The 27,694-nt window shown below is 55.5% G+C and overlaps 2 protein-coding genes across 6 annotated transcripts in view; both read right to left on the minus strand.

The window, feature by feature from the left end:
• The window catches only part of ARHGAP27 (Rho GTPase activating protein 27), an 82,424-nt gene that overhangs the window by 17,427 nt on the left and 37,303 nt on the right, over positions 1 to 27,694 (minus strand). For 2 of the 5 annotated variants that reach the window (XM_072780963.1, XM_072780962.1), the window contains one exon: positions 10,602 to 11,285. In XM_072780963.1, the coding sequence (XP_072637064.1) occupies positions 10,602 to 11,285 (684 nt within the window). Of the gene's footprint in view, positions 1 to 10,601; positions 11,673 to 12,613; positions 12,745 to 13,682; positions 13,823 to 27,694 lie in introns of those variants that run through there. The other 3 variants (XM_072780964.1, XM_072780965.1, XM_072780966.1) reach the window with 3 other exon arrangements.
• PLEKHM1 (pleckstrin homology and RUN domain containing M1) overlaps positions 15,195 to 27,694 on the minus strand; it is a 40,926-nt gene continuing 28,426 nt past the window's right edge. Inside the window, 5 exon segments of the mRNA XM_072780961.1 lie at positions 15,195 to 17,533; positions 18,348 to 18,505; positions 19,026 to 19,089; positions 23,956 to 24,149; positions 27,143 to 27,288. Coding sequence (XP_072637062.1) covers positions 17,422 to 17,533; positions 18,348 to 18,505; positions 19,026 to 19,089; positions 23,956 to 24,149; positions 27,143 to 27,288 — 674 coding nt within the window. The 3' untranslated portion in view covers positions 15,195 to 17,421.

The raw sequence follows: 27,694 nt of genomic DNA on the forward strand, positions 1-27,694 counted from the left end.
TGCCTCTCTCTGTGTGTCTCTCATGAATAAATTATAAAATCTTTAAAAAATTTTTCATAATAAAAAGGGGAGAAAACCTCCCTTAAACTTGTTTACTCTTCTGGATTCTCAGTGTTACTACTCCAAGGTGTTCACTGTTTCTTATCCAGAAAGACAGGCCCTTCCAGCTCTCCCCTACCCCTGGTAGTAATTTCTCTCCTTTATGACGCAGCTCTGGCTCTAGGAATTCTGGAAACATGGCAGCTTAAACATGTCCTGCTTCTTCTCTTCTCCTGGACGCTACCCTCAAGGAAGGGGCTGTGCCAGCTCCTGGGCAGGGCTGGCTGGCCGGAGTAGAGGGCCTGAGATAGAAGCTGGAACCCAGGAGACCCCGGGGCAGACCAGGCCACCATAGGACCCTAGGGGGAAAGCAGGGTGACCCCTAGGAGCTGACAGGGAGTCAAACAGGTGGGCTCAGCACTCTCTGCCCAACAGGCTGGGGATGCCGAGGAGGCAGCAGGCAGGGAGAATTCTTGATGGTGTCTTAGAAGAGGCTGCCCAGCCCGGCTGGCCCACTGGCAGAGACCACCATTCCTCTGCTCTAGGGCCGCGCCTAGTGGGGACACTTCAACAGCTCATCCCAGCCCCAGTGAGAAAAGACACATAAACCCCACTCCTCTGACAGGACAGTGGCTGGAGAGAGGTGGAGCAAAGAGAACAACCAAATCTACCTGGGCTGCAAGACCCTAATACAGCAGGGTCAGGACGTGCTAAAGACCAATCACCAATCCGGGTAGGAAGAGGAGTTTGTCAGTAAAAGGTGGCAGGATAGGTGGATGGCCATCCAGAAAAATAATTAAAGGTGGGTTGACATCTTACTCTGTCCACTCGGATATACCCCCAAATAGATCAAAGATTCAGACATAAAAAGCGAAACCATAAAAATACTTAAAGAGAAAAACATAAGCAAAATTGTATATTAAAAATAAAAAAGGCAGAAGGGCACCTGGGTGGCTCAGTGGTTGCGCATCTGCCTTTGGCTCAGGCAGTGATCCCGGGGTCCTGGGACTGAGTCCTGTATTGGGCTCTCCCTGCAGGGAGCCTGCTTCTCCCTCTGCCTGTCTTTGCCTCTCTCTGTGTGTTTCTCATGAATAAATAAATAAAATCTTAAAACCAAACCAAACCAAACAAACAAAAAAGCAGAGACTCAAACTCTAAAAGCCATACATTTGACCAAGTAAATGCATCTTAAGTCATTTGCGTGGCCAGAAAATAACATTAGCAAAGTCAGAAGAGAAACTTACATGACAACTCCTGTAAGAGATAGAGGGCTGTTTTCCTTCGTATGGCAAAACCTCCTAATAACCAATAAGTAAAAGACCAATAAGTCAATGGAAAAATGAGCACTGGCTCTGAACAGGTTAACAGAAAAAGGAAAACAAACAGTCCTTAAATCTATGAGAAGATGCTCACTCTCACTGAAAAGAGAAATGCAAATTCAAGCTATCCTAAGATCATATATTTTACTATTGGATCAGCAGGAAACGACATCTTGTTGACACCTGGTTGGCAAGGCTGTGGGGGATCAGACACTCACATTTGTGTTGGTGGGAATGTAAATTGGTATAAGCCCCCAGGAAAGGGACAGCAATTTGGCAAAATTTAACAAATATCCATCGTTTATCCTTCCACCCAGCAATCCTACTTCTGGGATTTATCCTTGATTTATCTGCACGTGGGGTGAAAGATTATCTATTACAGGATTGTGCATAATAGCAAGAGATGGGAAACGATTCAAGGGCCCATCACCAGCGGACCAGTTGAAGAATTTCTGATACATCCGTACAGTGAAAACCATGTAGCTCTAAGGAAGGAGACTGATACTCTCTCTGCACAGACTCCAAGATATATTGTTAAATCAAAAAGGCAAAGAAGAAGCAAGATGTGGTGTTGTGTGTACTGCATGTTACCTTTACGGAAGAGAGACAGAAAAGCAAGTAATCAAATGTGTTTTCATATAGGTTTGTGTTTGCATAAAGAAACTCTGGCAGAATCGAGAAAGAATTAATGAAAGTGGTGACTTATGAGTTGATGGAGAGAACAGGGCACAGAAGCAGGTGTGTGGGGGGGAATTTTTACTATATACTTTTTAATATTGCTTTTATTTTTATTTTATGTTTTAAAGATTTCAGGGCAGCCCGGGTGGCTCAGCGATTTAGCGCCGCCTTCAGCCCAGGGTGTGATCCTGGAGACCCAAGATCGAGTCCCACTTCGAGCTCCCTGCATGGAGTCTGCTTCTCCCTCTGCCTGTGTCTCTGCCTCTCTTTCTGTGTGTCTCTCATGAATACATAAATAAAATCTGAAAAAAAGATGTCATTTATGTATTCATGAGAGACACACACAGAGAGGAAGAGACACAGGCAGAGGGAGAAGCAGGCTTCCTTCGAGGAGCCTGATGTGGGACTGTATCCCAGGATCCCAGGATCACTACCTGAGCCAAAGGCAGGCGCTCAACCACTGAGCCACCCAGGCACCCTATTGCTTTGATTTTTAAAAACCGTGAAAGTACATTATCTAATTTTAAAAAAAATCTTGCTATTAGCAAGATAGAAGGGCTGGAAAACACAGTGACTACTGGAACAACAACAAAAGGGAAATCTTCAGGAGATTCAAGTAAGACACTAAAGAAAAAAAAAAGACTACTACTTTAGAATTTAAAATATATCATGTACTACTCATTGAAGGTGAGGACAGTCCCTTTCCAGACTCAAATTTGTGGCCTGGAAGAGAAAGCAGGAGAAATATCTCAGAACTGATGTACGCAGAGGCAAGACATAGAGGGGGCAAAGCTACAAAGCTGGAGACGCCAGTCAAGAGAGCTAACGTGCAAATGAAAGAAAAAGGCAAAGACCCCAATACTCATGCAACAAAGAGATTTCTCTAAGCTGAAAAAAGACCCACGGCTATCCGGAGACTGACGGGGTTTTATGAGTTCCAGGAGGAGGAGTGTTGAGAAAAAGCATCCCTCCCTTCTGCACATCCTAGAGGGGATGTTTGATCAGGAGCCGCGGGGAAAAGCAGAAGCCACGAATGAAATGCAAGGGGTAGCAGGACAGCAGAGGAACAGGACAATCAGGAGCAACCTGATAGAAGGGGGAAAAGGAAACCTGTTAAAGATTCTGAAAAGAGTGCATTATCCCAACAAAAAGACAGTCAGTTTGGGTTTCCAAATTCAGTGGTAGGAGATATATATATGAAATAGACGTAAAATCATGATAATGTTGAATATAGAAGGATACTGAGAGATACCAGCAAGTGCAAAAAATAAAACCCAATAAAATAGAAAGAGTGGCCCTGCTTGTAACAGCAAGATGGTGATTCAGGTTGAAACCACCCACCGGGTAAAGAGGGACACCAGGGGATGATACAAAGGCACACTCTGTGATGCCAGGACAGTCAAAATCTGTGTGCACTGCCAACAAAGTTGTAGTTAAATATAAAAAGCAAAACCTGAGATGCCTGGGTGGCTCAGTGGTTGAGCATCTGCCTTGGCTCAGGGTGTGATCCCGTGACGTGATCCCGGGGTCCTGGGATTGAGGGATTGAGTCCTCCCCGCAGGGAGCCTGCTTCTCCCTCTGCCTGTGTCTCTGCCTCTCTCTGAGTCTCTCATGAACAAATAAATAAAACCTTAAAAAAAAAAAAAAGCAAAACCTGCTAAAAGTACAAGATCTTTACAAAGAAAATCTGAGCGAGAGATGTAATAAACCTCTATTGGAACTGGAGTAAAAGACAAAAACAAAACGAAGTCTACAAAGGAAACACAGGTTTCAATAACGTAATCGATCAGCTTGGCTTGATATATACCAGACCTTATGTCCCTTAGATGGAAAATATACGATTTTTCCACTATGAAAAACTTAGAAAAACCATTTATTTCTTCGGTCACAAAGGAATCCATAGAGAAATTTAAAAATGGAGATTTTGCAAATCTAGGAAAAATGAATACTTTCCTAGGAAAAAGGCAAAATGGCCAAAGTGAACAAGAAGGAGTGGAAAACGTGAAAAGACCAAACTACCGTTGATGAGAAAAAAAGTCTGCCCCTAACAAAGCACCAGGTAGGTCCAGAGGGTTTCAGGGAGGAGGCTGAATGGTAGGAACCTCTCGGATTCAGCTGCTGTTCCCCTTCCTTGGCCAGGAGGCAATCCTAAGTTTCTCTCTAGTGACTGGCGGGATTCTGGGGACTCTGGGGACAGCTCCTCCAGCGCACTCCCACGGCATCCTGCAGGCACCCCTGCCACACCAGATCCTACCTGTGGGTCTGCTAGCCCATCTCTCTTCTGGGACAGAAAACTACCTGATGGCAGGGACCATGCCTTGTTTCTCAGTGGCACCTGCCATGTACTGAATCCATGACACAGTAGGTGAAAAATCGCAGTGCCATTGTCAGTGTACCGGGATGCCCCGGGGTCTGTAAAAACTCTCCCACACAGAGTAAAGCAGAATGGATGAAAAGAAGCCAAAATGCTAATAGTCATTATTATTTTAAAAAAGATTTTATTTATTTATTCATGATAGACAAAGAGAGAGAGAGAGAGGCAGAGACACAGGCAGAGGGAGAAGCAGGCTCCATGCAGGGAGCCTGACCTGGGACTTGATCCCAGGACTCCAGGATCACGCCCTAGGTGGAAGGCAGGCGCTAAAGCGCTGAGCCACCCAGGGATTCCCTCTAATAGTCATTAGAGTGAGATTGCCCATATTCGCCAAATATTTGCAATGGCGTTAAGCTATTTAAAAAAAAAAAAAGATTTTATTTATTTATTTGAGACAGAGAGATAGAGCACGAGTGGGGATAGGGGCAGAGGTAGAGTTCTCTATGCGGGGCTTGATCCCAGGACACTAGGATCCTGATCTGAGCCAAAGGCAGATGCTTAACCTAGGGAGCCTCCCCAGAGCCCCTCCTTAAGCTATTTTTATGGGGGGGGGGGATAGTAATTTACAAGTTGAGAAGATTCCAGGAGCACTCCAGTTGCATGCAGCAGAGGCAGGAAGGCCCCCCTCTGGCACCTTTCTTGGTTCCTCTGGCTTCCTCTCCTAGGCCAAGTTGGCTCAGCCCCCAGGACAGACATGGAAGCCCTGAGAGGGACCCCTGCCCTGCTCACCCAATGCCTCACGGTGGACCTCCACTCGGAGGACCCATAGGAGCCCAGAGCCTGGGCTAGGCAGAAGGGTCCTGCAGGCTCTGCTGTGCCTAAGCAGCTGCTCTGGAAGTCCCCTCAACACCACAATCCTTCCTCAATTTGGCAAGAGAGCCTCCTGCACTTGAGCAAGGACCCCTATGTCCCTCAGACCCAGTCCCTGGCAGCACCATTTCCCTCAACGCCAATCAACCTCAACTGTCCCCTGACCTTCTAGTCTGGAACCCTGACCATGTTTGCATCAGCTGGGCCTGGCCCTCCCCACTACTGGACACAGACAGCTCCAGGAAAGGCAGAGACAACAGATTGAGTGAGAAGCCGGCCCCTGCGCTCAGGAAGGAAGTGGGGAGGCAGGTGGACCCGTCTCAGGGGGGCTGGGGACTGAGAGGTGAATCATAAGGCTCAGGTTCTGGGGAGATCACCCAGGGGACTCCACAGAGCCATGGGGGCTGCCAGGGGCCTGGGAGGTTGCTCCTTTCTGCCCTGGGAGCTGTGGGTGGGGAGGACAACTGGTGGCCAGGAATGTGGGCTGGGTTGGGAGGGGGCTACCCAAGAAGCTGCTCTTTCATGGGTCAGGCCTTAGGCTGGGCAGTGGGGCTCTAGGGTCAGCCTGGGGCTGCAGGTGAGTCATGGGGAGGGAAAGGTCAAGCCAGGTGTGAAGAAACCAGCCGGGCCAGCCCAGGGCTGCTGTTCTCCAAGGGTGGGTGGGGGGGAGGTAAGACAGTTGCTGGGAGGAGGGCATACAGACAAGGGCGCTCACTGCCCTCCCTCCTTGGCCTCAGCTCCCCTGCTCCTCCTAGAGGGCCCCCTGGCTGGTCCCAAAGGGGGATCCAGGTGGAGGGATCCCTAAGGCCAGTTCCTTTGCCTTAATCACCGCTGCCTGGGGCGGCTCTTGGAGTCTGTCCCAAGGGGTGGGTGCCAGGCCTGGGATCCAGAGAGGAGGGTGAGGTGCCTGCCCGCCAGGCACCTGGCAGGGGAGTTTCAGCATGAGTGCAGGAAAAGACCAGGTGGAGGTCAGGGAAGGAGGAGAGAGGGTGGGAGAGCTGCCAGGGCACGACCCCGCCTTCCCCGGGCCCCATTGGGAGTTGAGGGGTCACTCACAGTTCTCAGCACAGGACAGGGAACCAGGGCCCCAGAGGCTCCTTCTAGTCCGGCTGCCTACTCAGGTGAGTAGGGCTGGGCTGGCTGCATAGGAAGCTGCCGAGGCCTCTGGCTGCACCTCTTTCCTCCCTGTGGCCAATGTCTGGGCAGCAGGGGCGGGCTCCGGTCCAGAGGGCCGGCCTGGGCCTTTCCACCTCAGAGGCCCTGGGGTGGGGATGGTGACCACACCCTGAAATCCCCAAGTCAGCAGGTCCCCCTCCCCCACTCCACCGCAACCACGGGGGAGGAGTCTCAGAGGCCCCTCCTCCTCCCTTAGAGGGGGTGGGGGCAGAGTGCTCCAGAAGGTGTGCCTCTGCCCTCTCCTGGGACAGCTTCTCCCACTGTGCCCTGGGTAGCTGGGTGCTGGCTGGTGGACGAGGGCTGGGAATTCCTGCCTCCTTCCCTGTGGCCGGTGCCCACCGCTGGGGACACGCAGGGTGCTTGGAAAGTGAATACTTGTTTGCCTTCCGATTGTCCTGTCCCTGCTGAGGGGAACAGGCTGGCCAAGGCTGTGGCCACCCAGCTGAGACTGCCTTCCGAGCTGCTGCGGGGATGAACCTTTGAGTGAAAGCCCATGGGACCACGAGCCCCTTTGGGACAGGATCGTGTCAGGTGTAACATGCTTTGCGTCCCCAGGGTCCAGCACTTTGACCAGCACACAGCAGGTGCTCATTACATGTCAGTTGAGTGGAAGGTGAATGACGAGGCTATAAAATGCCACACAGTGCAGAGGCTTCTCTCCTCTGGGGTGGGTCCCTGCCTCTGCTGATTCCTCCCCCCATGCCACCCTCTCCCCTTGTCCACTGGTCGACTATCCCCAATGACCCAACCCTGATCCTATGTCACCTCCACCCTCAGATCATTGCCCCTTCCCTCAGAGGAAATGGGTCCCTCCCTCTCTGCCCGGGGCACCCCACCCCCACCCTGTTGGCCTCTCCCATCTCCCCAACCACCTCTTCACCATCCTCAGCCTCCCACTCTTCTGGCTCCTGACTGTTCGCTTAGATTTGGGGAGCCTCCCCCCTTGACCTCCACCTGCCTCTGGCCACAAAGCATCTCTCCCTTCCCTGCCAAGCTCCTGAGTTGTCTACGCTCAGCCGGTGTCCTTACCTCATCCCTCTGGCCCCTGCCTTGAGCCCTCAGTAACCCCTTGACCAGCTCCTGATAAGGTGGCTGCTGACCTCGCAGTCACCGTTTCTGATACATGTTTAATGGCCTTTATCTCACTTCTCCTTTCTTCTGGACGTTTCTCGGTGTCTGGACAGGCACTCTCCTGTTCTTCCTCCTTGTTGCCTATTCCTTCCTCTGGGGCTTCTCTTCCCTCCCTTTGTCTGTTACCCGAATGTGGTGGGGCCTGACTGTCTCAGGTGTTCCCGGCCCCACGTCCACGCACTCTGCCCGCCCCCGGTCCACATGCTGCAGGCCACACGCTGCAGGCCTTCTGCTGGGCAGCAGGCCCCCTCTCCAGCTGCTGTCTGGACCTGGCGCCACCGAATAAACAGACCACTGTCTGCGGGGTGTGCGACTGGGAGACTGCGACTCATTCCGACTTCTCTCCCACCTTCCTCAGCCCGTCGGCCACTAGATTCCAGGGAATCGACTTCCCAAATCTCCTGTCATCACTGTGTGCCTGGGAGACCATGGAGGTCTGTCCTCTGCTATTCTCAAAGTCCCAGCCACGGGGGTCTTTTCTGAACCCCCTCTCTTCTCTGCTGAGAATCTTCCAGCAGCTGCAGGATTAAGTCCACATTGCTGGTGAGAGTCCATGAGGCCCTGCCTGGCCAGGCACTGCCCATTCCCCACAAGAGCCCCAGCAGTACAGGATGGGAGTGGAGCTGCAAGGCCTCAAGGGTGCCACATCTCACACCTGCACCCATGCCTCGGCACCACGGCACGCTGGGTGTCCTTCTATCCCAGATGGCCTGTGCCACGCTGGTCTGAGGCATCTGCCCTCTTGCCAGGCTCCTGACTCAGATGGTAGCTCTCCAGGGCTGGCGCTGTGCCTCATCAGATGCTTGGCAGGCAGGTGGGAGGCCAGTTCATGCTTAGTCAAGGAGTGAATGAAGGGGAAGGGTAGGTGCTGCCTCTCCTGCCTCCTCTAAGAAGGAAACAGGGAGGCTCACCTTTCAGGAAATTCCCTTCTCTAAATTCTGCCTTCGGGTCCCCTGGGTGGCTCAGCGGTTGAGCACCTGCCTTCTGCCCAGGTCATGATCCTGGAGTTCCTGGATCCAGTCCTGCATCGGGCTCCCTGCCTGGAGCCTGCTTCTCCCTCTGCCTGGGTCTCTGCCTCTCTCTCTGTCTCTCATGAATAAATAAATAAATAAATAAATAAATAAATAAATAAATAAATAATCAATCTTAAAAAAAAAGAAGGCTGCCTTCAATAACTAAGAGCAGACTGGGGATCCTTCCCAGGAGAGAACCAACTCCCCACCCCTGGAGTTTGTAGGGGACAGGGGGTCAGGGAGACCCACACGTGACACTGGAATAAAGCAGGGTCACAGGGGAAACAGGAACAGAGATACCAAGCCTCTTGTTGAGATCGCACGGGGAATTAGGGCCAGAAGGGGGAGCAGGCTGGGCGTCTCGACCAATACCCAGGTCTCTCCGCGGACGCCCGGTTCCTCCCGGCGCGAGCACCACCCCGCCATCACGTGTGTCCCCACCCCCTCACTCCCCGGTAACTGCTCCTGAAGAAGGAGAAAGAGAATATGGAAAGGCCCCGGAATGCGCCTCCGACGGCCTGCCTGGGAACGGAGGGGCGCCGGGGTAAGGAGCGCTGGCATCCAGCCATCTGCCCCGGAGAAGCTGGCCACCTGGCCCCCAGGGCCGCCGGGCGCAAGATCCCCCTGGCCCCCGCCCCCGTTCCTTCCGGGCGGAATCTGGGTCCGCGTCCTCACCCGCAGAATGCTGTTCCCCGCCATGGCCACAGGGGGGCGGGCTGCTCCTTGCAGAAATCAAAGCGAAGGCGGCGCCGAAGGGGATGCTAAATGCGACCCGGGTCTGCCTCCGTGCGGCGCCTGCTACGTGCCAAGCGCTTCCACGCCTCACCTCGTCGAAGGCTCACAACGCTAATCCTTTACACAGGAGGACACTGGGGCTGGGGCAATTAAGGGATTCCTCAGCAGCTGGCAGGTCACCCAGCAGGGTCAAATTCGAGTCTCTCTAGCTTCAAATCCTGAGCTCTTTGCACTGTAACCAGACCTGGTGGTGGGAAGACCCAGGAAGTCCCAGAGCGGGACGGTGCCTCCTTCCGCGGGGCATCCCACACTCAGTCCTGGCATGTGCCAGGCAACCACGCTGACATCAAGTACATCAAGGACAAAGAAAGAAACCAGAGACACAAGGTTGGGGGGTCATCCATTCACCCTTTCCACCCGTCTTTGGGCCAAGGGACAAACTGAGACCCTGAGAGAGGAAGTGAATCTCCCATAATTACCCAGCTGGTGGCAGATGTCAAAAAGATGTTTGTGCATCCTCCCTCCACGTCTCCACACCCCCCTTCCCCTGCCGCAAGTTCCTAAAGCTCAAGATGTCAGGGCCATGGAAAGGATTCTGGGGATGTAAGAGCGTTTTAAAACCGTGCTCTATTTTCGGTTGCCCAAATCAACACAACCGGATTCGAAACGAAACGAAAGAAAACAAAACAAAACAAACAACAACAACAACAAAAAACCCTCGCTGTAACTAGACCTCTTCCTGAAACAAAAAATTGGTGTGCGTGCGTGTGCGTGCGTGCGTGTGTGTGTTTAGAGGGGAACTGAAATGACTGAAATGTTGGAAGAAGCCAAAACGGGAAGCAGATCCCTGACTTTCACATCCATTATCTCATCTGATCCCCAAGCGTCTATGAGACAGGGGAGGCGGAGAGATCCTGCAGGCCCAGGATCCCGACGCCTCTCGGAATGGTGCCACGGCTGTCAGGCAGGTGAGGTGGCGCGCACCTGCCAGCACGGGGTGGGCGGCACACCGTACTCCAGGTCATCTGCATTTCTGCAGGAAAACGAAGTGTAATAAATAAATAAAGACCACCAACGGCTTCACCCGGGCTCAAGTCCAACTTTGCCACCAACTGAGTTACGGAAAACACTCGCGCTTCGGGGAGCTTTGGCATTTCGGAATTGCAGATGTGACTGGGAGCCTGCACCCCTCTCGTTTCGTGGTTGAGGAACGTGGGGCTCCGCGTGAGGCAGCCCGTCCAGAGCCGGCGGACGCTAAGCGGAGCGGGGCTCCTGGAGCCCGGGCGCAGCCCCCCGCCCGCCTCCTCGCTCCCGGGCGCCCCATACCTGCTGCGGGCGCTCGTCCCGCGCCGGGCCGCGCTCGTCCAGGATGGCCTCGTAGACGTTCCCCGAGTCGCTGCGCGCCAGGGGGCGCGGGCACACCCAGGAGCCCGCCACGCTGCAGGCCTTGAAGCTGCCCGCGCTTCCCAGGAGGCCGGCAGGGGGCGCGACGGCGGCGCGCGCCAGGTCGTCCAGGGACCGCGCGGGCCGCACGGGCGCCGCGGGCCGCGTGTACAGGCAGGTGGGCAGGCCGGGCCCGGGGCTGCCGTGCTGGGTCGAGGCGCCGCGCCGCGCGGGGCCGCACAGGGAGCTCACGCGGCCCCGGGGCTTGGCGGCCGTGCCGTCGGGGCCCGCGGGCGCCGGCGCGCTCACGAAGCGGTAGTCGTAGGCGAGCGGTTCGGGGGCTGCGGGGCCCGGGCGGAGCGCGGGCGGCGGCGAGGAGGCGGCGGGGTCCCCGAGCGCCGGCAGCTCGCGCACGTACTGCGCCGGCAGGTAGAAGGGGCGGCCGCCGGGCTCGCGCCGGACGTGCCACCAGTGCTCCGTGCTCCGGCGCAGCAGCCGGTAGCGCTCGTTGGGCTGGATGGCGACGCGCCGCCCGTCCTTGCCGGTGTACTCGAAGGGATGCTCCACCAGCACGTACACGTCCCCCTCGACGTCCGCCGCCATCGCCATCGCGGCCGCGGAGTCTCCCTGTGGGCACGAGGAGGAGGGGCGCGGAGGTCAGGGCCACCCAGCCGGGAGGCGCGCCGCGCTAGGGGGACAAGAGACTTGGTTGAGTCCCGAAGCCGCGTTCCTCCTGTGCCTTAGGGCCTTGGTATCTCCAAAACGGGGCACTCGGATAAAATAATCTCGAAGGTTCCCATGCCCACAGTCGCTGATGTAATTATGCCAACGCTGATTCTGTGGCATTGCTGATAAGATTTGAGCCTGCATTCAATCCCCCGGTGGGGAGGTTGTGGGTAATACTGGTCCAACTTTGCAGCCAAGGAAGCCTTGACTCAAAGAGATGGGGTTGACTGGCGGCGGTAAGTCGACACCACACTTGCCAAAAAGTTGCCTGAACCTCAGTTTCCCCGTCTGTGAAGTGGGAAAAAGAGCTCATTCCTTCCGCGCCCGCCCGCCCCCGCCCCCGCCCCCGCCCCGACGCCACCAGCCCTCAGGAAATCCGGGTCCACAGAGCCTCTTCCCTCCAGGATCCTGCGCCCCCGGCCCGGGCCCTCGGGGTCAGAGTTGAGGCGCGGGGCTCTAGGAGCTGCCCCGGCGCCGCTCTACCCCGGGAGTGTCCCCGCTTCGCGTAGACCAAGGGCCTTGGCATGAGGCACCAGGACTGCCAAGGCCGGGGAACCGGTTCTCTTGGTTTCTCTTTTCTTCCCCAGCGGCTCTGCGGGGAACGTGAACTCGGAGCCTGGCCCGCCCAGAGCGGCCCGCACCGCCCCCGACTGCAGATCCCACCTCCAACCTCCCGAGAGAGGCTGGAGGGCCTGCCCACCTGCCCTGTGATCTCCACGTTGCCCCACGAGAGCAGAGCGGCCCCTAGAGAATGCACTACCCAGGCGGTGTCCTCCCCAAAGCTGTCCTGGAGTGATGGCCCCAACCCACCCCTCTGCATGCCAGCTTAGCTTGGCTCTGGGTGGGGCAGCCTTGGTCAGAGCCTAACTGTAAAGCTGCCCAGGTCTCACCATCAACAAGATGAATGAGTGACTTCTTGCGTGGCTGCTCCCTCCCGATCTTTACACTGACCACATCTCCTGCCCAACTGGGTCTCCCCGGGGGCAGCAGGTAGGAGCCCCTGTGGCTTGCTGAGGCTGAGGAACCCAAGGAACAGGGTCTGGCCGGCAGGGGTCCGGGTAGGGGCTCCTAGTGCCCCTTCCCCACTTTCTTAAGCTCTCCTCGATGGGGAAAGGGGTGCACAGTGGGCCCTGGAGGCGCAGTCAGTAAGCTGCCTGGAGCAAAGGCAACAAACCCTGGGAGGATACCCCTTCTCGTCACCTTCTCCTGGACCCCTGGCACTCGCTCACCTTGTCAGGGCAGGTCTCTGCGGGCCCATGGGCTAGATAGACCTTCCAGCCAGCAAATGATGCAGGTTAGGCCCCCATCTCGTTGGGCGGGGCTTCTGAGGGCTGGGTCGGGAAACCTCGGGGAGCAGGAGCTGCCAAGGGGAGCAAAGAGGCAGAGGGAGGCTCCGGAGGGCTGCCCCCAATTCTGGGAGGGGCGAGGAGGAGCCTGAAGGAGTGTCTGGGCCAGTGGAGACATTGGGAGCCGGCCCAGGGCAAGAGAAGGCAGGAGGGAGGGGCGGCAGCTGGCAGGGCTGCGACTGAAGGTGTGGTGTGCTGCCTGCTGGCAAGCAGAGCCCAAGGTGGGTAGACTCCCACCCTGCGCCCTCCACCAACGCCCCCCCACCCCCCGCGGGATTTGTTGGCCTCCAGCCTCTGTGTCCCCTGGGTGCGCTGCTCCGGGGCTGCTCCACCCCGGATCGTCGTCTCCAGGCGTCCCCTTACGGGTGAGGCCATTTGCACCCTGAATCACCAACTGCCAACCGCGAGCCCTCTCCAGCCCGATTGCTGGCACTACTCGCTTCGGGCCCACCTCCGCCCTCCCCAGGCCCTTTCCCCACACAGCTTGGCCGGGCCTGGAAAGACTCAGGGCGGGGGTCCCAAGGCAGGGATGCCCACCAGAGCGGGGGTCTCGGGCTGGGTGGGGAGGGGACCCGGACTCGGCTCCTTCCCCAACTCAGGGGAGAGCGGAGGTTCCCTGAAACTCCAGGACTGATCCGTCCCCAGGAGCTGCTTTGGGTCCACTGGCCTGGGGACAAGAGCCACAGCGGCGCCAACGCCTGGGTCGGCGCGGGGGGCCTGCACCTGGGCCCGTCCTGTCCCCGGACGGAGGGCAGCCCTTTTCATCTCCGCTCCTCGCGGGGGGATCCGAGCCGCGCGGCCCTGCTCGCGGGTCCCGCAGCTCCGGCCCCAGCGCCCCGGGAAGGGGAGCCGGCGAGAGAGAACCCGCCACCTGCAGCACCGCACCCCCACCGGCCCCCGGCTCAGCGCCCCCCGCCCGGCCCGGCCCCGGCCCCCCGGGGTGTCCGCTCACTGGCTTCGCCTCCACTCGTCCCCGGCAGGGCGCGTGGTTTCGGCGTCCGCGCTCCCTCCTCCACCGCCCAGCTCCCGCGCAGCCCGGTTTCCTGCTCAACAATACAGCGAGGGAGGCACCAGCGGAGAGCGCCGGGCAGAACTTCCTCCCGGGCCGAGGCTGGGCTGTGGCTGCTAGAGACAATCCCCGGTGTCCCGCTTCCTGTCCCCTCTGGGCCCAGGGAGCGCAGACGCCACCGCTCCCCCCTCCCCCCGCCGCCCCCCCCCCCCCCCGCCCTTCCTGGGCCACACCTGGCTGTCTCCCGGAGGTGTAAGCAGGAGGGCGAGGATGGTGGTGTGAGGTGGGGGCTTTGGGGGGGGGGCGTGGGGGGGGCAGCCTCCTCGACTACTTCTGGCCAGACTTCCCTCCCACTGTTTGATTCCGTCCCCCTGCTGCCTGGATCCTCCTCTGGAAGAGGGCCACCCTCCAGTCTGTAGGGTAAGCCCAGAGCAGCCTGCTGGAGCTGGACTCCTAGCACTTGAAATTTTCTCTCCTGTAAACTGGGGACAGTGACACCTACTTCCCAGGGTAGTTGGCGAGATTGAATGAGATGCACTAAGCACAGTATAGTATCACATTATTATAGGAGCACACATTTGTTATTATGAACATTATTTTTATTAGAAGATGAGCTGTCTTCTCTGGTGTTGGGTTGTCTCCAACCCCTCATTCTCCTTCAGGCAGGAGGGGGAAGGGAGAAAGGAATGTCCTCAGAGGCACCTTGCTGAGGATGAGGCACCCAGGTCGCCTGGCCCTGGCCTCCCTGTCCCTAGGCCTCAAACCCAGTTCCTTTTGTCTTCTCAGAGCCCACTTCCTACTGACCTGGAGAGACTTGAGGCCCCTGAGGGAAGCTGGGGCTCAGGGGATGTGCAGAAGGTGCTCCCCCAGGGCCAAAAGGCATCTTCAAGGACAAGGAACTGCAGACAGAGCAGAGTGTTTCAGTCACATTTTCCCACAATCTGCCTTCCCTGGAACTAGTCTGTTTCCTTCTTCTGGCCTCACCACGGGCAGTGGTGGGCTTCTCCTGGCACTTAGAGGAAGGTAGTGGCCAAGTCTAGGCCACTGGGATCCCTGATTCTGGTGCTGCTCAGCCTTTTCTAAGCCCCCCTCTTGCCTTGGAAAACCCAGTAGGAAATAGTCCCAACATTCTTCATGTTCCAGTGTCAGGGCTCTGTGCTTTGACAGGCACAGGGAAGGTGCCACTCTGGTGGGATTTCAGGCAGCAGCTTCATCTGTTATGCATGAGTGTACGTGAGGAGACCTCCAGCAAGGCCCCGAAATCTCCCCCTGGCTCCCTGGCCAGGACTCCTAGTGGCACCTCTTCTCCCCTGCGTGCCCGCGCCCCTTGCTTGCAAATGTTTACTACCAACCCTCCCTCTCCAGGCCTCCCCAGCTAATGAGGGGGGGCATCCAACCACAGGATGGCTGGTGGCCTCCCCCAGCCAGTGGCAGCATCAGGATTCAGAAGCAAGATCACAGGTGAAAAAGATCAGGTCTTTACTGCAAAATCACCCAAAATGCACACAGTAGCAGTTCCTTCCATACATTGCAAAGCGCTGTTCAGGGCCAGCGTCCCCCCCCCCCCCCCGCTAGAAACAGTTTATTGCATAAAATGGCATTTTAAAAATAGTGTGGGCACCACTGAGGTTCACATCAGCTTTCCATTGGAGGTGAGAGGGTAAAAGTCAACTCATTTGATTAGCAGCTTTCTGGTGCTGGGGAGAGGGTCAGTTCTAATGCTACTAGTCCCTGGGAGGGCGGCGGCGGGGTGGATACCCAACCTAAGCAAGCTCCCTAGGGCCTCACTCCTGCTGCCTCCTAGGGCACCTTCTGGTGCACATAACATACTCACGGGCCTGAGGAGCCAGGGCTGGGCCTGGGCAGCACTGCCCACCCCAGGCCAGCCCCTGTCCACTTGGGGACCTGGGGCACCTGCAGCTCTGCTTAGGCTGGGTCTGTGGGGGAGCATTAATGCCGGCTATGGGGGTGCAGGATGGGGATAAGGACCCACTTTCCCATTTAGGAGGCTTTGGCATGCTGGGCCTAGGTGTGCACCATCTTCCGTGCCGGGGACAGAGAAGTTGTGGGGCAGCCCCCTGTTACAGGCACCCCCACCCCCCACCACCTCCTCTGTTCTATTGCACAATTTATCCAGCTTCACAGGGCTGGGCAGGTGACTCAGCAGCCGAATCACCCCCAGGGAGAGGTGGGAGTAGATTCAGCTCTTTACAGTGACAGGCAATCTCCACCTGAGGCCCCCAATTCAAGCTGAGAGCAGAGAGGATGGCCAGAGGACCGAGGGCCGCGGGGTTGGGGTGGGGGCTGTGGGTCCAGGAAAGATGGGATAAGGCAGCAGAGAAATCAACCCCCAAACCCCAGGGTCTAAAGGTCACTTTGAAAACAATGGCAGGCTCCTGCTCTACCCCAAGACCCCCTTGAAAAGGCAATCATGCTCCAATGACATTTTCCGGTCTCTGGTAGGGCCCCTCCTGGGCCAGTCCAGCAAAGCTTTGTGAATTCATGGCTTTGTAAACTGAGGCTCAGTGTCCTTCCAACAGGTGGCTGCTCCCACGTGTCCCTGTGCGTCTCTGCAGCAGGGCCGGCACTCTTTGTGGAAGGATGGGGTCACCACTCCACAGTGCGGGGCCTGGCAGTCCCGATGCCCGAGGCTGGCCGCTGGCCTGGGCTTGTTGCCCTCTCTGTGGGCCCAGCCTGCCTCTGTTCCCACAGGGCTCAGTCATGCGGTGGGGGAACAGGGCGAGAGTATGTCTGCAGCCGCCCCCGGCCCATCTGGCTGCGGGTCTGTGGTAGGATGGGATGGCGAGGGGCTAAGGGGTAGGCAAGATGACCACCCTGCCCTGAGCCAAGAAAGGCTCAAAGTGCTGACAGTGCGGGTTCCAAGTCCCTCCCTTCTCCCTCAGGGACCAAGATCCCTAGCTACACGAGAGCTGGGGGGCTCTGACATGGAGAAAGGGGATGGGGCTTCCAGGTGAGGTGGACAGGGCAGGGCAAACAGAGGGAGAGGGAGAGGACGGTCATCGAGACCCATCCCACCAGCCCCCGGGCAGTTTGGCACGTCATACTTGAGCTGTGGGCAGTGAGCGCCCGGTGTAGGAGAAGGAAAGGCACCCAGTCCAGCTGGCAGGCTCTGGCCCAGCAGTGGCCTGCCTGTCCAGCCGCCCGCCTGCCTGCGGGCCAAGTGTTCCCACACATTTGCTCAGCATGAGAAGGCCTGGATTTCTTGGGTGACTTGTGTAGGGTCAAGAATAAAAAAATATTTTCCGTTGAAATATGAAGGGGAAAAAAAAACCTGCCTTAAAAAACTAGACCTTTTAATCAGGAATGTGGAATTGAGAATGCGCCCAAGTCTTGTTTCCACAGTGTTTGAACAGCCCTGATGGATGTGCCATGTCTGTGAGGTGAGCTGGGGCCTGATTAGTGCAAAGTTCCCCCTCCCTGCATCCCCTGGAATGGGGGCATCTGATGATGTCCCCATGTCCGGGAGCAGACAGGTGGTAGAGGGACTGGGTGACATCATCGAGGGCTTCCTCTGGTAGGCTCGTGCTCTGGTCACATCGGAGTCTTCGTGACAGGGGAGACAGCTGTGACACCTTGAGAGGATCCAGACTGACGCCAAACCCAGCTGAGATGGGTGAGCCGAGCTGCCACCCCGCAGCCTTGGTGGGGACAGCTCGCTGACTTAGGTGAGAGTGCTCTGTTCTTGGTACTTGCGCCGGCGGGCACAGCGGGGGCAGCCCTTCTTCACCACGGCCTGGCAGCTCTGGTGGAAGACGGTCTTGCACTCGCCACACCTGGGGGATAGCAGCAAGCACCGCCTGTGCCATGGGCCGGGGGGCTGGCCAGCCTTCCTGACCAGAACCCGCGGGGAGGCTGAGCGGCTCCCGCCACCCAAGGCACCTGTGCGCTGCCCCTGCATGGTCAAATAAAACCTCGCGACAATGCTTACCCTCCTTCACACCACAGGCACTGCTGACACTCTCTGCTCAAATTCACTTTTTAAGATGCTGCTTGAGACTCATGACATGACTTCTTGCCTATGTTGAAAACCCTCTGCCGTTTAAAAAACTCAGCCTAGGGGCTGAATCTAGGCCATGAGACACCTACTGAACATGAATGAATGCTCCCACCTGCTCAGTTTTCCCCTCCCACACGGGCTGGAATGGAGGTTTGGTGGATGAATTTTTCCATTTAGAGGCTTCTGATAATGAGTGATAATCGGGTAAGATCCATCATTACTGCAGGAGAGAGGCAGGCAGGTACCACCCACAGGGTGCCCACTTTGTGTCTGGCCTGTGCCAATGCTCCGGGGCAGTAACTCATTCAGTCCCTCCTCACCCTGTTTGTAGATGACAAAACTGAGGCCCCCGCTCAAAGAGGCAGCAAGCCACCTCCTCTCTAGGGAGACAGACAGCTTCCTTGATCTAGGCAGGGGCCTTTGGAGGGCTCTCTGAGCTGGACCGGAGCCTCCGTGACTGCTCAGGGCATCGGTACCGGCACAGACAGGGTGTCTCTGTATTTCTGCACAATGGCACTGGGCCTGCCTTCCTGGATAGCTGGGGCCAGCTGTGGATAGGGGTGGGGTGGCAGGCTGGGTGTCCCGCATACCTGACTGTGGTGTCAAACTCGAAGGGGAAGATGATGTCGTGGTGATGGCAGATCTGGCAGATGAAGCCACGCTGGGTGCACAGGTCACAGTGGTAGACGTGCTGGGAGGCAAATCCAATCAGGGTGTTGAGGAACCCTTCATACACTCCGTCCGCGATCTGTGGAGGGCAAGTGCAGGCCGACAGGCCTTTCGGGTAGCTGTGCTGAGGCTGAGGCCATCTATAAAATGTGGCTCCACCTTGCCTCAAGAACTCCTATTCCCAAAGAGTATCTTCCCACTTGGGCAAGAACCCCCCCTCCCCGGTCCAGGCTGAACAATGCAGGTGTACAGCTCCCCCACATGGAGGTCACTGGGGGTAACCGGCTTAAGGATGAGACCCAAATCCACAGTGCCCTCCCTGAAGGAAGGAATGTCCTCAACTTTCAGGCCTGGGGCCTCTCTTCCTGCTGCCCTCTAGCTGGGGACGAGGCCAGAGGCAGGGAAGGGGCCAAGGCGCTCCTGTTCCCCAGGCTTTGCTGGACTGCCTGCTAACTGCAGGGGGCTGGCGCTCAGTCACCGTCCAGGAATCCTGGGACAGCCAGACACATAGTCTGAGGTGCTGAAAAGCTGCAGCCACCCCTCCCGTCTGATGTCTCCAGGAATGAGGCCCCTCTGGGGGTAGAGAAAGGCATTCTCACCTGCTGGAGGTCGGCAACACTGTACTTGTGGGGAGACTCCAAGAGGTAATTCCTGTGGTTGAGCCTTCAAACAAAACAGAAGAGGCCCCTTATAAGGGTTTCCCGATCTGGGGCAACCTGTGTTTGTTTTCATTCCTTCAGCTGCTCACTGGGTATGAATGCCTGGCCAGGGCGGTGCCTAAGAGCGCGGTCGGGCGCCCGGGTTGGGGATCTGGTCTTCCAGGTGACCCAGGGCAAATTACTCAACATCTCTACAACTCAAGCTTCCTCACCTGAGAAATAGAGCTCTTTGAGGATTAAATAATTTATTTAAAGCATTTGGCATAGTGCCCAGCACACAGTAAAAAACGAATGATTATCAGCTAGAGTTGATAACACTGTATCGTATAACTGAAATTTGCTGAGAGTAGAACTTAAATGCTCTCACCAAAAATCTACACCTAAGTAGTGAGGTGATGGATGTGTGAATAAACCAGATGGGAGGAACCGTCTCACAATGTATATACATACACCAAATTATCATGATATCCACTTTCAACATGTTATAATTTTATCAGTTATGCCTCAATAGAGCTGAAGAATATTCCAAAAAAATTTAAAGGTTATAAAACATAGAACGTCTTTAAAAAAATTATAATGAGGAGGAGGATGACCAGAGCCAACATTTATACTGGGAACTGGGCTTAGAGGTTTATATCCATTAACTCATTGCACTGTCCTGTGAGGTTGGTACTCTTATAATCCCCACCTCGACAGGAGAGCTGGAGACCTGAATGCAGAAGTCAGCCTCTGGAGCCTGCACCCTTATCCATCCCAGTGAATGCCTGAAGGTGTTAGCTGTTGTCATTACTGCCACCATTCCATACTAGGGACAGTGGGACAGAAATGCATAGGAGGCAGCCTCTGCCCCCCTATAGCCCCTGGGCAAGCGGAGGGACACAATCAAGCATCCAGTTTCAGTGCTATGTGAGAGTCATGGCGATGTGGTCTAAGGAAGGCAGATCCCATTTCACAGTGGGGTGGGGCATGGGGGAGACACGATGAGGGTGGCTCTACTTTCAACCTCAGTAGTGGCAGAGATCTGAGGGGTTCCATCCTCAGGGATAGAGAGTAAATGGCTGCAGAAATCCCCCTGGGACACCACCTGCCTGGCCTTGCTATGTGTGCCTGTGTGGGGGCTGGGGTTGGGGAGAATGCTCCAAGCCTAAGGCAGCTGCAAACCTGCCCCAGGAGCATCTGGGATGGGGGCTTGGCCATGCTCCACCCTATGGCCTCAGATGTGATCTGGAGAAACCTGGAGCAGGGTGACAAGTCCCACCAAATAGCCCGGCAGGCCACGCTATGCCACGAAAGGTGAGGACACTACTGCTCGGTTCACCATTCTGGTTTCCCCAGTAAACTTCCAGCTTTCTGGGAACAGGAAGCCGCCATTTATCACCAGGAAAACGCAGGGGGCGGGGGGCGCACAGGCCGTCCCTGAACTGGCAGGAAGGGTGGGGCTGATCTGGATGGAGAGTCATCTCTGTCATCCCTACACAGTCATGGAAGCCCTGGGGACCAGCCAGGCACAAGACTCTCCCTGCAAGCCACTGTACCCTGGGCCTGCCATACTCTCAGTGAGGCCTCACAGTTGCTTCCTCCACAGTACTCAGTCCAAGCCACAGGGGACAGAGCACTGGCCCAGGGGTCAGATGCTACTGCTGTCAGGAGAGAGGTCTACACCCTAGGGCCTCTCTAGGCCTCTGTTCTCCACCCCACAATCGGAAAGTCCTTTCTGTCCTCTCCTGGTGTGAGGCTGGAAAGGGGCCAGAGAGATCTGTAGGGAACTCGGGAAGAGAGAAAACAGAGGCGAGGTTGCCCCTTTATCCTGTAACCAGTGATGAGGTGGGAAAGGGCGCTGGCAGGGCTGGCAGGGTGGGCAGGGCTGGGTTCCAGGCCGAGGCTCTGACTCCTTTGAACTTAAGTGCCTTCTCTGCCCACTCCTCCAGGGCGTTTCTAATGGCTCCTTCCCAAGGGCAGAGAGGGAGCTCTGAGGCTTCTCTGGCCCCTGGAGATGTGTCCAGGCCTGTCTGAGGATCTCCTTTCTCTCAGAGAGCCCAGCCAGAGGGCTGCCACTAGCAGAGGGGAAATCCTCCCTGACTTCACCACTCATACTCAAGGCCTGCCCTTCCTTCTCAACCATTCCAGTCCTCAGCCTCCACTCTGGCCAACTCAGGCCAGGCCTCCTCGCTTCCCAGGGCTAATTACTACATCGGCCTCTGTGCCCCCACTACTGCCAAACACAAACACATATTTTGTGTTTAGGTAATCTCTACACCCCATGTAGGGTTTGAACTCACAACCCCGAGATCAAGAGTTGCATGCTCTACTGACTAGCCAGCAGGGCACCCCCTAAAGTGGCCTTTTGTAGACCCTGTTGAGAACATCCCTTCAAAGGGCTCCCTACTGCTGGCAGGATAAATCCAAACACCTTTAGTGTGGTACCTGGGACCTTTGAGGTCTGGCTCCTGCACCCACAGTCCAGCTGCACTGAACCCCTTCAAGGGTCCCGATGAGCCACAGTCCCATCCCTTTCCATATCACAGGTCCCCTTTGAACTAGGAAGGCTGGGCCCTCCCTTCCCCTTTCTTCTCCTAATTCTTTTGCAAAATCCCAGTTCACTACATGCCTGTGTGAGGACAGAGTTCTGGAAGCATGCCCTAATAGGACTGATGGTGGTGGGATTGGAGGAAGGGTGATTGGAACTGCCTGCTGGATTCTTTTATGCTGAATATTGACTGACTTTGCAAAGAAGAAACACCTTTTTTTTTTTTTTTTTAAGGAAAGAAAAGAAGAAAAAATCCTGCAAACCCTCAGCTCCGATGCCATCTCCTCTGGGAGTTTCCTTGGCCCTCTGGCCCTGACGAGGCTGGGTCTGGTGCTTTCGCTCATGGCACGAGCCATACTGACCCAGGGCCATCTGTCTGCCTGTGTGTGTCCTTGCTCAGACTCTGAGCCCCTCACCGGCCCTCACCACAACTCTGGAAGGCCGCATGGGCACAGGGATTATTGGCCCATTTTGTAGACAAAAAAGCTTAGGCTCAGAGAGAAGTAAACCAACTTCTCAGTCACACAGCAAGTCTGAGGCCGGGCAGAGGCTGCTCCTGAGCTCTTTCACTTGCCCCCACGTTGCTTCTAAAATGGGACTTCCACTGACTGAACCTTGCTCTCTCGAAGGCTGGTAGGCTGCACAGTAGGTATGCAGTGCTACTACCCAAGGATGGGAATAGCAGAGGCAGGGAGAAAGGCATGGCTGCCTAGCAGGTCAGCCCAGACAGGTCAGTTAGGTTGATGACCAAGCAATCTGAGCAGGGTGAGTGAGGTAAGTGAGGTAAGGTGAGGTAAGTGAGTAAGTGAGGTAAGTGAGGTAAGTGAGGTAAGGCCTCAGGTAAGTGAGGCCAGCACCCAGGACCACCCTGCAGGTACCTGGTCTGCTGAGGTCTGCAGAATATCCCCTTGACTGGAGGGTGATGACAGGGAGATTTCACCACCCTGGGCAGTGAGGGCAGACTTTCTGGGTCCCAGGATATCAGAAAGGAGGGCAGTGAGTGAAGACCCAGGCATCCAGCTAATGATCACGACAGGCAAGGCCTCCCCGGGAAGCAGACTGCTAGGGTCCCTCATGGTGGCCGCCAGAGGGGCTTTCTGTCCTTTCAGGTCCCGTGGAGACCAGGGCTCAGCTGGCTGCTCTGGGAGCCTAAGAGGAACCAGCCTCTCCCTCATGTCTAAGAGAGAGCTCCCTGCAGCAGCCCCCTTGTTGAGAGTCCTGCGGGGCCTATACTGGGCACCACTTGGGGCCTCAAGCAACCATGCAGGAATGGCCCTGGGAGGACAGTAGCCAGGACTCTAGAGCTACAGCCCATCAGAGTGGTGGTCTCTGTGCCATGCCTGTGTGGAGGAGTGGCTGGGGGCACGGGGGGAATGTGAGGGGCTTGTGAGCTGCTCCAAGTGCCCAGACACCCAGCAACAAAGCCCAAGTGAACAGGAGGCACCAGCTCATCCACCTGGGGTCTGCCCTTCTGAGGGCCCTATGGGTGAGGAGGTTTACAAAGGGCCCAGAAAGATCCTAAGTTCATGCTGCAGCACAGCATCACTTCCAGACCCTGAGTAGGTCCCTAGGCTCTGGGGGCTGAGAAGCTTCTCAAAGGACATCCTGAGGGTCCTGCCCCAGTCTTGCCCCCTTCTGAGGATTTGAGGAGGGATGCTGTGCTGGATAGCAACAAAGCAGCCCTGGATGGAGGACTGGGTAGGAAAGGGCCAGGCTACACCGCCCTTGCCTCCCAGCCTCCCAACCACACTCACTTTCCTCCTTGCACCCTCTCTCCATCCAAGTTCTCTCTGTTCTTTCCATGTATGCGGCCTTTGTTCATGGCCTGTACACACTCTTTTTTCTATCTGGATCACTCACTCTTGAGTCTCTTCCCCTTTCTAAATTTCTACTCATTCTTCAGGTGTCACCTTATTTGTAAGTTCCTCCTGGAAGGCTTCCCTGCTCTGCCCTCCTCCAATCCTCTTAAAGTGCTCACAGTGGTACTTCTAAGCATCCTGCCTCCCTCCCAGCTCCCTCCCTGTTGTAGCCAGTGGCTTATTCATCTGCCTTCCCCTCTAGAGAGTAGATCCTAGGTCTGCCTTGCTCAGCGTTGAGCCCACAAGCCTGGTAACTTTGAATGTTCTCAGTAAATATCTGTTGAATGAATGAATGAATGAATGAATGAATGAATACATGAGCAGGTAAAAGCCACTCTCCAAGTATGTGATCATTTCCCAAACCCAATGGGAAAGTGATTTCTGCCCAGCCCTGGCATTTCTCCCAAGAGGGCATCTTGTGCTGGTGCTAGCTGTGTGTGTGTGTGTGTGTGTGCGCGCGCACACGGGCGTCCAGGATGCTCACCTCTTGCTCAGCTCTTTCAGAGCTCCGCTTCGGCACAGGCTCAGGTAATCCCCCAGAAGCTTCAGCTGCTCCCGGCATCGCCCGATGAGGCGCATCTGCTCCACATGCTCATACAGTGAGGCATTCACCAGCTGCAGGTTGATGAGGGGCTGGGCCCGGATCTGCATCAGGAACTTCAGGGCCTGCCGGCAGATCTGGGGCACACCACATAGTGGGGATGGGACAGGATGGTGAGTGCCTCTGGGACGGGCATGGTCTTACCTACTCACTCACCCAGCCACCCAGCTCCAAGGGACATGGTGCCATCTTCATTTTACAAATGAGAGAACTGAGGCTCAGGGTCGAAGTGACTGGGCCTATGTCCATAGCTCAGAAAAGTCAAGATCTGAACCCAGTTAACCTAATGCCCAGACCTATTCTCCCTCCATGGCACCAGCTGCTGCCCTTCTCCCCCTGGGCCCACAGACCCTTCCCATTCTTTCCTGTCTTCCCAGCCCCCACTTTCCTGCCTCATGGAACAGGCACTGCCTGAGGCCAAGGAGGCAGGAACCAGGTGACTGTCTGAGTCAGGCTCCAGCCACAGGAAGCCACAGATCAGAGCCGGCTTAAGGAGGTTTTCCAACTTCCCCAGCTCTTGCCAGCAGCACCAACCCAGGCTCCCCCAAGTCCCTGTGTGGAGGTGAGCGATGAATCCCAGCCTTTCCCAACTGATAGGGTGTTGCAGGTCCCACCCTCAGTCCTGACCCTAATGCCAAAGCCAGTTACTGAGAACCTACCATGTGCCAGACAGAGATCCTCAGCCCCATCCTTTCCTCATGCTTATGACAATCCAATGGGGAAGGTGTCATCATCCCCATTTTATAGATGAAGAAGTGAAGGCTCACAGAAGCTAAAGTGGCCTATCTAATCTACCTGCAGAAAGTGGAGCCCGGGTCTAAACTGAAGTGTGGTCTTTGCACAGATGGCTGTTTCATCAACTAACGAGAAGCCTCTCTCCCCTTCAGTGTCCTCCTCACTGTGACGAGAAGGACGGAGGAGCTGAGACGTTCTTCACCATCAACTTGGAGTTGGGGTTTCAAGTCAGAATTGAATTTGAATCCCAACTCTATCACTTCCTAGCAGTGTGACCTTGTGACAATTACTTAACCTCTCCGTGACTCAGTTTCCTTGTCTGTAAAGTGGGGAAAATAAAAGCACCTCCCTTATGGGATTATTTTGAGTTCAGATAAAAAGAAAATCCATAAGCTCCTGGCACATAGCATATCCTCAGGAATGGGAGCTGCCTTCAGACTCTGAGTGTCCGTGTGGCCCAGCTGGCCCCTGAAGCATCGGGAATGTGACAGGGTCCTTGGGAGATGGTCACACTGGGGGCTTAGGAGACTCTGGCCTCCTGTCATCCAGTTCCACTGCCATCTCTTGCCTTTCCCAGCAACAGACAACTCCTTTTACCATTTCTCAGAGCCCTGAAGTATCAGCCTGTGACCTGATGGGCAGTGGAGCAGCAAAGGCCCGGGGACTCCTCTCAGACTGTTCTTCTCCATATCGCCTGGCCCGTCCCATGACTCGCTTCAATCCTTGGGCGAGGCTCTGATGAAATCACACAGAGGAATGCGTGCTGAAAACTGCCAAGTGCTATGGACAGGCAGGAGCTTCCTGCTCCCCTGGACTGTTCCTGGCCTGTGGGCTTGCAGGAGACAGGCGAGAAAGAATCCCTAGTCCTGCGCTGACATGCTGCCAAGTGCCAGCCAGACCCTGCACAAATGGGTCAGCCAGCGGTAACAGTGAACAATAAGGCCCCTCACCCACGAGCCACCCACTTTCTATTTCGAATGTTCCTGTCTTTCCCAGGCCAGAGATCTCTGAGAGAGCGAGAGCTGGATATTTCCTGATCTCAGACATACCCAGAAAAGTACTGTCATTTTCTGGTAGGGAGAAGGAAGTGGCACAAGGATTGCAGCAATAAATAAGAAGATGGCTTAACCAGTGTCCGGGTGTTGTAAATAGTGAGTGTGTTTTACGGCCAAAGAATGATTTGCATTTGTGGTGGTTCTGAGTTTAATATTCTATGTGTAGTTAGTTAAATACTTACCACCAAGGGCAGGAGTGAGGACAAGGTAACCAACCAAAAAGCCAAAGTGAAGCTACTGTTCTTGGGGTTCCAGTCCCCAGCACGGTGGAGGCTGGGGTGATACACAACCCTTCCCTGTACTCTGAGGACACATCTGCACATCAAGGTTGCTCAGCCAGTTGGCCTGGAGCTTGTGAGAAGCAAATCACTTCCTTATGCTTCTGTGTCTGTCTTAAACAGAAATCTGTGCCTTTGGGGTGAAGCCAAGCTTGTGTTCTTGGAAGCAGGCCCTGACCAAGTGAACCAGGGGCCAAAGGTGTGACAGGCCTCAGGAGAAAAAAAGGGCTCTGATGTAGGGGCTCTGAGAGACTGGGCTCCTGTCTCTGTTAGTTCTTACACAACCCTGAGGCACACACTTATTAATTCCTCTTTAGAGACCAGGAAACTAAAGCTAAATAATTTGCTAATGGTAACACAGTTAGGTAAGTGGTAAGCTCAGGTGTAGAGGAAGAAATGTGAACGATCCTGGGATACATCCAATTAAAAAGCACTTGGTGAACATAAAACAGTACCCAAGACTAAGTGATGCTAAGTCGACAAAGCACGTTATAAAGCGGTATGAGTCCAGGATGATCCCAACTTTACAAACGTATGGAAACAGATCCATGGAAAAGGCTGACTGCTCCAAGGGGAGGTGCAGCTGGTTGGCCAGCCCACCCACCCACCTGTCCATCCACATCCATCCACCATCCGGTTATATATGTAATCTATCCTAATTATCCTTCCTTACCTACCTATCCTTGTCTGTCTGTCTCTCTATCCATCTGGCTGCTGGTACCTTAGTTTTGTCTGTAGCCATGGGGAGCTGCAGAGAATCATCCTTAGACCTCTACCTGAGGATCAAGGCAGACACTGACAGAGCTCTGCTCAAGGCTATAGACCAGCACTGCATTTTTTGCTTGCTGGCTCCCCCTCCATCATGGGGCCTGAACCAGTGACCCAGGCTTCCCGAGAGCCAGCCTCCTTTACAGAGATGAAGAGCAGCAGCAAAGAAGTATGATCATTCGTCTGTCACTTAGCAGCCTTGTGTGGCCACAACAGGCCGGGCTCAGGGCTTACCGGGCGCTTGGTGAGGTCCCAGTTGTGGATGATCCTGGCTGGAATCACCGAGGCATCGTCTTGGTGGCAGATGTCACAGTAATAGAGGCCAGAGAAGGCACAAAGCTTGGGTCGTACAAATGAGAAGCCAATCTGTCGGGAGCAGCCTGGGGAGAAGGACAGTGGGAGAGTGAGCAGTGGCAGGGCCAGAGTCTGCAAACAATGCAGAAGTTACTAAGCAGAAGGACCAACTCTTTAAGGGAAGGATAGATTAAAAAGGATAGAGAGATAAAACACCCTCACTCATACGCACCCCACCAAATAACCCTATTAATTAGTCTTTATAGCAGAACACCATTAGCAATTATTGTTGCCATTTTACAGCTGAAAACATTGGTGCCCAGAATGGTGGAGACCTGCCCAGTCATGGGACGATTACACAGCATAGCTGGGCACTGGATTTGGGTTAGGTTGCTGTTAGAGCCCACATCCTCTTCTGTGTAGCTGTGTTTAGTGTTTCCACTGCTTGCTCACCGGTGCCAACCTTCTGTAGGTCTGCCCCTCCACTGAGGC

This window comes from Canis lupus, chromosome 16 (assembly GCF_048164855.1).
Source record: "Canis lupus baileyi chromosome 16, mCanLup2.hap1, whole genome shotgun sequence".
Lineage (NCBI taxonomy): Eukaryota > Metazoa > Chordata > Mammalia > Carnivora > Canidae > Canis > Canis lupus.